General features: G+C 37.2%; 1 protein-coding gene across 2 annotated transcripts in view; it reads left to right on the plus strand.

Annotated features, from left to right (window-relative positions):
- Positions 1-36: 36 nt before the first annotated feature.
- LOC124291688 (protein ecdysoneless homolog) overlaps positions 37-12,008 on the plus strand; it is a 30,051-nt gene continuing 18,079 nt past the window's right edge. For both annotated transcript variants that reach the window (XR_006902262.1, XM_046728738.1), the window contains exon 1: positions 37-278. Coding sequence is in view for 1 of the 2 variants with exons in the window: in XM_046728738.1 (XP_046584694.1) it covers positions 77-278 (202 nt within the window). In the remaining variant the exon portion in view is untranslated. The remainder of the gene's footprint in view (positions 279-12,008) is intronic.

Genomic DNA, 12,008 nt, shown 5'->3' on the forward strand with positions numbered 1-12,008 from the left:
CTTTGTGATTGGCTGACCTACCGAATAACTTCACTTCCGTGTTTTCGTTTTTAGAACGAAATTGGACGACATCGGCATGGCTGGCAAGGGCCATCGTTCTAGCGAAGACACCGTGGAGTATTATCTGTTTCCGTCCATTCCAAACCGAATAGGAGACGATGGAGTTCAGACATACCTCGAGGAACAAGTTGACATTTTCCTAGCTCATTTGAGCCCGTTCCTGGTCGAATATATTTGGCAATGCGAACCATTTACTCTGTGCCCCGTTGTAGGGAAAGGTAAGGTTGACGTATAACAGATTAGTCACAGAGTAGCCAACTCATGCATTCACTAGCAACGAAGATTCCCTCAGGGCTGTCAGTCTCTGATCTCATAACAATGGCATTGTCACCCGCATGTTTTTTTTCTTGGGTTTGTTTGATGTTTGGGAAAATATCTTCTTAATCATGCAAATTTATGATAGAATCTGAATCAGTGGGTTCTCCTGTAATTTAAAATTTCACTTACGTTCTATTTCTTCTAAAAGATGACTTTCAGAAGTCATTTACCAATTCAATTACGAAGTGATCATTCTTTTGTCATTGAAGTATAAGTCAAATCAGTTATTGTCTAGCTTCTAGCTTCTTTTCAATTGCGGGATTTGTGTTCTTATAATATATTGCATGTTAGTTTGTTTTTAGAAATAATAAACATTTGTCCATGTTATCATTCATGCTGTGATTGTTTAAGTAATTTTCAAGCACATGGTACTATAAAGTACATATAGACTGTCAATGTCAGTGGATTTGTTACTTTTCAGTAACTGTAAAACAAAATATTACATACTTGTTCACCATTTAACCTACAACATTTGCCATTTAATTTTAATGACAGTTTCACATATATGCACCATATTCATATGACCTTTATTATGTTTACACAATATTATAGCTGACAAATAAACATAACGATTAGGGTCCGAAAAGATGAATCCAAAGCTTGATATTATTTTAACAAATGACATTAGCTTAGGCATGCATTGATTGTTGGAGAAAACAGTTAAAAAAGAATCTTAAATGAGGATTGTATGGTCTGTTTTGTCATTGACTGTATGGTCGGTTTTGTCATTGACTGATGTGAAATGATGAATTACATCTCATGCCTGATTCAATATGTCAGTACATGTATATGTTATAATAGTTGCTGAGTTAATAATACTATAAGAAATAATCAGTTTATATGATTGATCTATAGCTTGTAAATATAATTGAAATTTTGATTAAGGCAGTACTACATCCTATACATCAATTCTGTCCCTCTGTTTAGAAAAGTATATAATCCTGGAATCATTTAAATTCAAGTCCAGAGTAACAGAAACAGAACCCTGTAGCTCCGTTAAACATGTTAAACAGATCCCGGGAGTCCTTTGAGATTGAATATGGGGAACCTCAACCTCTTGAATATTAAACCCCAAAGCCCTTTCAATGCAGAAACCTAGAACCTCTTGAATGTAGAACCCCAGGGCCTATAGAATACCGATCACCAGAACATCTTGAAACAGCACCCTAGAGCCTCTTGAATGCAGAACCCTTGAGCCTATTAAATACAACATCCTGGGGTCTCTTGAATACAGTTTTTGTTTGTAGTTTATTGTCGGACTCAGCAGTATTCCAACTGTTTGGTGGTGTAAATAGTCAAGTGTCTGGATCAGACAATCCAGTGATCAGCAGCATGAGCTTTGATCTAGGCAACTGGGATATGATGACATGAGTCAACCAAGTCAGCGAGCCTGACCACCCGATCCTATTAATCACCTCTTAGACAAGCATGGTTTACTGAAGGCCAATTCTAACCTGGATCTTCACAGGTCTCTTGAATACAGAACCACAGGGTCTCATGAATACAGAATCCTAGAGCATCTGGGATACAGAACCCTAGAGCCTCTGGAATAAAGTATCCTAGAGTAATGCTTGAATACAGAACCCAAGAGCCTCTGGGATACAGAACCCTAGAGCATCTGGGATAAAGTATCCTAGAGTAATGCTTGAATACAGAACCTAAGAGCCTCTGGGATACAAAACCCTAGAGCCTCTGGGATAAAGTATCCTTGAGTAATGCTTGAATACAGAACCCCAGAGCCTTTACAATACAGAACCCTAGAGCTCTTTGCATGTAGAACCCATTAACATCCTGTTTACAGAAACCTGAAGCCTCTTAAAAACAGCCATAGAGCCTCAAATACAGAGTCTTAGAGCAGTTTAAATACAGAATGCAGAAGCCCTTGAATACAGAACATTGATAACTGTTTAATCAGTTGTAGGTACTGCCAAGTGTGTAAACAGTGTTGATGTTGACTATCTGTAGGTAATTAACTGTTCCAGACTTCATGACGTATTACAGTACTAGTATTACCCACAGTGTTAGTGGGACTACGACTGTCAATATTGGGTGTTATTATATCCCCAATGGTATCCACTGTATAGTAGCAGCTTATTGATTTCCCCACATACACATCTTCCCGAGTGGTCTGCATTTCAATTATGTACATAGATGACATATTTGAATTGCCACCCCTGGAATAACTCAGCATGCATTTTTGAAGGAATATTTCCACATTAGCCTGATTAAACAATTCCACTTATTAATATACCATGTGGTCTTATTCTGATGTATTCAGATATGGATTTTGAGTTTGCCACAGTGTTGCCATGTTTCCTGTGACTATGTTTCTGTATTATTTGAGGTGTTATTTTTGTTGCACCTATGATCATTTCCAGCTGTCTGGGTATTGTTGTAGCCACACATGTGGAACACACGTTCAAAGTTCAAGGTTTAGAAAATAGTGTAGGCTAGCTGCTCACGTCAAGTGTAGATATTTGAACTGTGCTGAAGGGATGTGGCATTGTGTGTGTGATGGTGTTGACATGTATAGTGTTTGGAATTAACCATGAAAGTCAAGGGTTCATTGTCCCGAACCTATTTTTAATGGAATAATTTGGGGGGCTGGATTGAAATCCTGTAGCCATAACCCTTGTGGACCCAAGAACCTGTCTTAAGTTTTAAAATTGCATGCCTGATTCCAAAGTTGAAACAACTTTTTAGTTTATGACTTGAACATTTTGAGAGATTGGGTGACTTTAAGGTGACATGAGGCCCCCTCCCATAGTTTAATGCAGCACAGACAACATGAACACGTTCCAAGTGCCCATCACAGAGCAATTACCTGGTATGGTAATTTTCCCCCAGGCCAAGCAATGTTGCGGGTTCTTTTTGTATGAATATTTAAAAGACAGCTTATATGGTAATGGCAGTTGGTGGCAAGTTTATTGAAAACCAAATCAAAATTTACTTTTGTAAGGAACATTAGATGAAACAGTGCATGTTCATTTGTTTGTTGTGTAACACAGGGGTGGAAATAACCCACTGCCCGACGTCCGAGTCCAGTGTTTTTTTCTGTCGGGCAAGCAAATTTGTATATCACACTGTACCGGTGTCCAGTTGACTTTCCAATGTTTATTATGTTGTTTATTGAAAAAACCAGCAAGAAAACGGTTGGTATAGTGGGAAAATAATCAGGGCAAGTGACTTTACATGTGGATAGCCTAGTGGTTAAAATAATTCGATTCCCCACATGGGCACAATGTGTGAAGCCCATTTCTGGTGTCCCCCGCCGTGATATTGCTGGTATATTGCTAAAAGCGGCGTCAAACTAAACTCAGTCAGTCAGTCAGTCAGACTTTACATGTGCCACTGTACCGAAGTACACTAGCAATTTTAAACTTATTTCCACCCCTGTAACACCAAACATTGCAGTGTTCCAAGTAAACAATGTTTGCCTCCAATTGACTAATTCCGGACCAGACAAACCAGTGATTGATATGACGAACAACCCCATCGTCCGGGTACGATGACCCGAACAGGTCACAGAGCTTGACAACCCGATCTGATATGTTGGTTTTTAAGGCAGACATATTTTGCTACTGACCAGTTCTAACTTGAAATGATGTTCTAATGAGATTGTTAGTAATGTATATGATAATACTGAAATTATTTGGTAATCTATCCTGTTGGACAATAGTTATGTTTGTTAAAGCAAGGACATTGTACATACATAAGTTGATTGTTGATGTCTGGAGTGTTCAGGGTTAAAACAACGTTTATTAATTACTATTGATCGGTAATTCAATACAACAGGTCTTTTTTCCAAATTTGTGTGTTTCAGTCATTTATCTGTCTAAGCCACTCAGCACTTCAGCTTCTTCGGTTTGCCTGTACAGAGTGGTCATGTATCTGTGACATGTATCGATTACTGAAGTATTAATAATTGAAATAACATTCTCCAAAGTCTTACAGGTTTATGCTAATGCTGTAATTTTTCCAAAACATCACGCTAGCTTTGCATTGTTGCTACAGTTATCAAGTTGTGTTGCATAAATAACATGGACAATTCATCAACTCCACATGGAGCATTAATTTCCGCCTGCTCCTAAACCTATCAAGGAGTAATTGAGCATCACAGCCATTGCAAACATAGTCCAGCAATTTGTCTGTCAGATAGAAGAAATTGACCTCTCATCCAGATAGCACTGGCTAAAGAGTACCAGTAGGTTTTACTTGACTAGCGGTAGGCTGCCAAATGCTGTTGGCAAGGGCATGGCAGAATTAATGTTCAGTGCAGGGTTGTTACGGATGCAGTTCATGTTGACCAGACTTTGTATCCCTTCATGCTCGATTCCCGTGAAACAGGAACATTGTAAAGGGTCATTAAGCCATTTATTGTTAGTATTTTGTAAGTTAAATATACAGAGACTGTCAGGTAAGATTGAAACTCTCAAGTCATGATGTATGTTATCCAGGCTTGATGACCTAACTTGTGGTGGTCCGATTAATTGAAATAATCAAAGATTGGTCACAATGACTAAACGACCAAGCAATCGATCATGTTTCTCATAATCGAACACAAACAATTTTGGAACACTTATTTTGCTTTAACAATATTTTTCACAAGGTTGGCTTTTTCTGTTACATTTCATAAGCACTACCAGCTCATTCCAAGTCAGGATTGAATTTATCTTAAAGAATCCAGGAGCTTTAGGTTTCTAACATACTAGTCATGCTTTAAGATGTAAAATTTGCAAATGCATTTTTTGCAATTTGCAAAAAAACTCAAAAGAAGTACATGTTTTTTCTTTATTTTTTGTGCATTAACAAACATAACCAGGAAAATTTCATAAATGATGCTAACCAATTATTTTCGATGATTGATCGTTTGTGATGAACCAATCATCAATTATGAGATTTTAACCAATTCCCAACACTAGACCTAACGTGTATGCATACTTTTTTTTCTTTTCTTTTTTTACATTTCAGATATATGATCAAATAATTGAGTCTGGACCAGACAATCCATTGATTGACATCGTAAATATTAATCTGCACAGTTGGGTTACAAAGACACACATCAAACAAGTATAGCAGTTCTAACCTCTCGATTCCCGTAGTCTCCCCTTACAACAACAGTGGGTTGCTGAAGGATTTTGACATCAGGCCTTCCTTACTTATTAAAGCTGACACACCATGATATAACAATGAGAACTGAAATACTGTTCAAATTAGCATTATGTCTAGGGTGAAGCGAATGCTCTTACCACGGTACGGTTCGGTTCGGTCCGTTCAGGTTTGGTATATAAGATGTGATCATAAAGCAGAAAATTGACAACAAGAGCCAAACCTTCCATTGTTTAATAACATTGGAAAAAATAACCATAATCTTTATTATTTTATATGAACAAAACTGTCATTTTATGACTGGAGTAGATAGAAATGATGGTACGAAAACTGAAAATACCAATTTTTTGGATTGCATTACACTTACAGTATACCAAACTGAAGGCAAAATACCATGGTTCTATTAATACCACAGTATACCGTTTCACCCCTAATTAAGTCCAGCTCACTCACTTAATGCAAGATAATAATTTAGAATAGGCTCTTTGAAATCCTGTGTGATGCTGGTTGCCAGGCTCTCAGGCATGTTACAAATAGAATTATAGACAATCTCACCCTCGTTTTGTAATGAATTATATGAACACAAGTTAAAAGAGTTTCAAACTCATCTTGCTGTGATTCTGTGTACATATTTTCTTGAGTCATTCAAAATCATTCATCTATATTGTTCTGTTTGTAAACAGTAATAACCATCATCTAGAGTGTAAAACAAAGAGCTAACCATCTTCTGTGGCAGAGAGATCAGATTTTGATTTGATTGTGTAATGGTAACAGATGATGTCATAATGGTTGGGAAAGCATTGTGATGCAATTTCATTGCATTGATGTCTCCTAGCAATATCTCCCAAGAGAAACTGCTTGATTTCACAAGCATATCTTGTGTTAGTTCCAGTTTGGGAATTCTTAAATGTAAACTGTTTGTATTGTGGATAACACAATATGCATTTTAAGATCTGTCTTGTTCGACACTAATGTAACAATTGAATGAAAATCCAAGGCTATCACATGAACAATCAATGGCTAGTCCCATATTAACATTAATCTTTAGAATCCTGATACATTCAGGTTTAATATGAAGACTGAACATGAATCCGCAGACAACAAAACTGTAGTTTGCATAATCAAATTGATTTTGGCAGTCTCATCTTGATTAGCAGAGAAGAGCTCCCCTTTTAACAATGTTTGAATGTTTAATATCAGTATTGATTTTCAAATCAGTCGGAAGGGTTGTATGACCTGTGCATTGTGGGTTTGCTTGTCTGTTTGAGATGGTTCAAAATAGAATCTTTGTGTTTTGAGATAGATGCCAATTTAACAGATGGGCTTTGTGCGTGTGATTGGTTTCTTCACACAATGCTTCACTGCAACAAGTCCATCGGGAACAGCACACTATGTAGTTGACTTTCACATCCTACACACTGTGTGTTTCAACAGTCCTTTTAATGTCTGAACTATCTCAAGTGACAATATTTAACTTCGCATGTTGCACCTGATAAGGGTGCATGGGTTGCCTAGTCATCAAAGTCACGACCGACCATCTTAACATGCTTATAATGCTTGTTTATGTTGTAAAAAGTGCAGGTATTACATGTTTAAACTGTAGAATAGAAACAGAACAAACACAGAATGCAATCTTAACACATGTTGACACTTTATGGAAATGAAGAAGTGACATGAAGATATGTTTGTTGTGATGTGGATGATCATGAGATGTCTGCCATGATCCTTTAAGATGTTTCGTATCTTGTGAATAGCAGTTGTAAAATTTAAACACAGGAATTGATGGATGCTTTAATCAGTCGACTGCTGGTGTTTGAGTTTGACCTGAAATACTTGAGAATTGTAAGGCTCCTGTTTGTCAGATCCTGAAGAGGGTTCAGTGGTGCATACTCCTGTTCATACGCATTATGGCCAATGATATACTGGATCTTCATCTGTCTTAGAGATTAAGAGTGAGTAAGTGAGTTTAGTTTAACGCCACACTCAGTAATATTCCAGCTATATGGCAGCAGTCTGTAAATAATTGAGTCTGGGCCAGACAATCCAGTAATCATCGTGAGCATCGATCTGCACAATTGGGAACCGATGACATGTGTCAACCAAGTCTGCGAGTCTGACTACCCGATCCCGTTAGTCGCCTCTTACTACAAACATGGGTTACTGAAGATCAATTCTAACCCGGACCTTCATGGGTCCTAGAAATTAAGAAACTCCACTGACATACATACACACAGCAAGTGTTCTTTCTTGGCTTTGTAAAGTAAAGTATTTATGTGAACTGAGTTTGGTGAGGTATGTATTTAACCTTTCCCTGTGTTATTGATTGCGTTCCTGTATAAACCATTGGTCCCCAAAGAATGCTCAATCAGGAGTGAACTGTTTCCTTCAGACCTGTAGCCCTCACTCTGCCAGTTGTGTAATGACGGCATTGGCAGGATAAATACTGCTGATCTTGCAGATCTTAATTGACTGTTGATCTTGTCAGGCCTCTTAGTTCAAAAGTTATTTTATCTTAAGAGTTGTTCCACAAGTGAAGTAAAAAAAAATAATCAATGATGATTATGGTGCACAGAGTTTAAACTTACAGAACATTCTAACTGGAATGTTGTTCAAAGCGGCATGAAGTCCAACTCACTGACTCACTCACAAATTTGGTTTTAGTTTGTTCTACATCTGACTGATAAATTCTCATTTAAGCAGTCAATTGAAATTGAGATAATGATATTTCATCTGTGACAGACAGGTGTGTTAATTGAAATTCAGGAACTACAGATTGTACCTGATGACAGCTACTTGTGCCATGAAATACTTTCCTTGTACGTTGTTGTAAATTATCTTCCTTCATAATGTTTAACTGACAGTGTTCTGGATGTTTATCGATGCATTATGTCATTCTGAGATTGTGTTACAGGACAAACAATTAGTTGCCCACATGCCATACATTTAGGGAACATATCTAGTACAACATATTATATAACAGTTCCATCTTTTAGAAGGAAAAATGTATTTAAAGGTTAAAATTTGCACAACAAATTGAGCTAAGGAAACTAAGTTGGCTTTTCGGTATACAACCAAGGCATCATGTAGATCAGAGATCCAAGCTGCACACATTTATTAGTTCTTTTAAAAGTTTAAGGAATATACTTTTTACTAAAAACAAACAAATCTGAATAAAAATGGATGCAATGTCAGAAATAGAAACTAAATGTAAAGAAAAGAAAGAAATATTTGGTCCAATGGACTTAGACTTAGACAAATCCCCAACATAATGTTTATGCTATACAGTGATGGGTCCCATACATTTGTGAAGGTCAATCAGTGATATACAATATAACATATGTAAGTATGTGACAACGCTGTGTGTCACCAGCTGGGGACAGCTGTACTCTGGGTCAGCCCAGCTGTTGGAGTCCATGTCCAACAGAACCAGACAGCAATACGACTTGGTAACTCTCTGTTAAAAGGTCAACTGTGACATTATCACAATGAGAGCAATGGCAGATATTCCTACTAAGCTGCAGGTAGTGGGGGTTGATGTGACTCTGCTGTTGTACAAACAGTATCTCATGTGAGCAGCCAGATTAAATTCGGGAATTGTCTTGGGAAAGTTTGGTCTCAGATACGCTATTTGTCTCTGAGTCTTCTCGATCTTCACATTTCAGTAATTGTCTAGTAAATTTTATTTAACATTAACTCTTAGTCTCTAAATATATATGATTTGAATAGAAACAATAACTCTATTCATACTGAAAAAGAAATTCAGGAAATCTATACTTGCTTCATTTGTAGTTTTTGCATTACAGAAAGGGCTGAGCAGAAGGGAAAATAATGTGGTTCAGTGATTTTGATGCTACTGGATGGTGTTAGCTGTTTCTTCAGGAAAAATATTTAAACTGAATCTATTTATACTTCCCTACATAACTTTGCATAAATAGGTGTGACAGTATTTCACATACACAGAAAGGGTTTGGGCTGAAACATTTTTAAATGTTTTCCATAAATCTCAAATCTTAATCAAATAAAGCACTCCTATATGTAAAGTGTTTGGATTTGAAGAATCCATTAGACATGTGTGTGTTCAAAGCCAACAATGCCTTACCAGAAAGTATTGTGTAAACATAAACTTGATTTTACATATTTCAACATGTGAACACGAGGAAGTAACTATATCCTGTGTTCCATGTATAATGTATACCTGACAGACTTTAACGAGACATATAAATTTTCACAAGTCACTTAGAAGTCACTTTCACTTATAAGGAAATGATTATTAGTCTGAATAATAATTACGTTATAAGAACAAGTTGTCCCTTTATTAAAAGATTGACATCTTTGTGTGGACTGTTTTCTCATCTTATGACTTCCCTGGTGTGAGGTTAGAAATACTGTAATCGTATATATTTTCACGGGATGCAATTTTTGCCAAAAGTTCACAAAAGACCTGTTAGTGCAGTTGTTTTTTTGCGCATTTCAAACACCTGAGTGATGGCATCCATCACAAAGTTTTCACAACCGATAGACATGCAATGATCAAAGCTAGCCGCCATAACTGAATCGTGTTTACAAAAACATTCACCGAGAGAGGTGGGATTATACTTGTGTCAACGTGACAACACCTGTCCCATATGCAAGATCAACTGACAACGATCTATTACTATTATATATGCCTCTATTCCTTTATATATTGTTTTGATGTTGTTATCTGAGAGAATACATTCCTACTTGAGTATTTGTCATGACTTGACCATGAATATTGACGCACAATCTTTTTGTGCTAAAAGCGCGAAAACTAATCCCACGCAACAATAACTACGATTACAGTACTGTACATCCTTAGATTTATCATTCAGACGAGTCTTGGAGTAAAGCTAGGATACATTGTGTATAGTGCCTGTAGGATTGTGATGCATGCTTTTGGTGCATGAAAACCTGGCTCTCATCATGTTAAGGTGCCATAAATCATCATCCAATGTCTCTGTGGCTTGACAGAATATGGAGCTTGAATCAATAAATTACCGACAGTAACTTGAGGACTCTTTTTAGAAACTGTAAATGGTCTCAACAATTCTCTGAAATAGCATGTGACATTATCATGATTTTATGAATCAGTGAACCTCATGTACATAAGCCCTGTGGGGATTCCAAAATCTCGTTCCGGACGGCAACTATAACGCTATGGTTACTGTAAGTCAGTGTTAATGTAGGGGAGTTGTGATCACCTTAACGCTAAGATCGCTGTGGATTAGGTTTCATATTAGAATTGGTCCTCAGCAATATAAGCTTGTTGTATGAGGCAGCATAGTTGATTGGGTTGTTAGACTAAGAAACAGCTGCCTATTGTTTCTATTTATATTGTTTAACCCGTTTGAGTAACTGCCCTTTACTAAAGGGAAGCTACTCTATGAGATGTCACTTTTGTTTAGAGTATGCTTGTCCTCTCAGAACATTATGAAATGCAGAATCCGATGTGTAAACAGCAACTAAATGATGCAAAGTAACTATTGGCCAAGTTGACTGTTTGACATTGGCTGAAAGACCCTAAGATGCAGAAGTCTTCAATCATAGATATGGAAACAAATCCACTCGGTAACTAGCTTAACTGTTTTGCAGTTTATGGTGACAAAACCTGTTGTACAATGCCTCAGCTACATCACAATTTAGCACTAATTTTAAGTGACTGGTATTGTTGTTTTAATCATGATAACATAGTTATCCCCTGCAACACGTTTTGCGGGGGTATTAAAATGGACTCAATGCTCCGTCCGTGCACATTTGTCTTTTCCGGAGCAGAACTCTAAAGCCGTTCAATATTTCTTCACCAAACTTGGCACATGGATAGATCTGGTGGTGTACTGGTGCCTTTTGGTAGTTTTGGAATTCTGAATGAAATATTTTTGGCGTTTCCATGGCAACAAGTTTGACTTAAACTGAAATTAGTGGTAGTGCTCTTTGCCAGAGCATAACTCTAAAACCGTTCAATATTTCTTCACCAAACTTGGCACGTACATAGATCTGGTGGTGTACTGGTGCCTTTTGGTAGTTTTGGAATTCTGAATAAAATATTTTTGGCGTTTTCATGGCAACAAGTTTGACTTAGACTGAAATTAGTGGTTGTGCTCTTTTCCGGAGCAGAACTCTAAAACCGTTCACTATTTCTTCACCAAACTTGGCACATTCTTAGATCTGGTGGTGTACTGGTGCCTTTTGGTAGTTTTGAATTTCTGAATAAAATATTTTTTGGCATTTCCATGGCAACAAGTTTGACTTAGACTGAAATTAGTGGTAGTGCTCTTTTCTGGAGCAGAACTCTAAAACCATTAAATGTTTCTTCACCAAACTTGGCACATACATAGATCTGGTGGTGTACTGGTGCCTTTTGGTAGTTTTGGATTCTGAATGAAATATTTTTGGCATTTCCATGGCAACAAGTTTGACTTAGACTGAAATTGGTGATAGTGCTCCTTTCTGGAGCAGAACTTTAAAAACCTTTCAATACTCTCCTTCCACTTTTCTATACAGTG

This window comes from Haliotis rubra, unplaced genomic scaffold (genome assembly GCF_003918875.1).
Source record: "Haliotis rubra isolate DU_JTF1 unplaced genomic scaffold, ASM391887v1 Scf5, whole genome shotgun sequence".
In the NCBI taxonomy this organism is placed as follows: Eukaryota; Metazoa; Mollusca; class Gastropoda; order Lepetellida; family Haliotidae; genus Haliotis; species Haliotis rubra.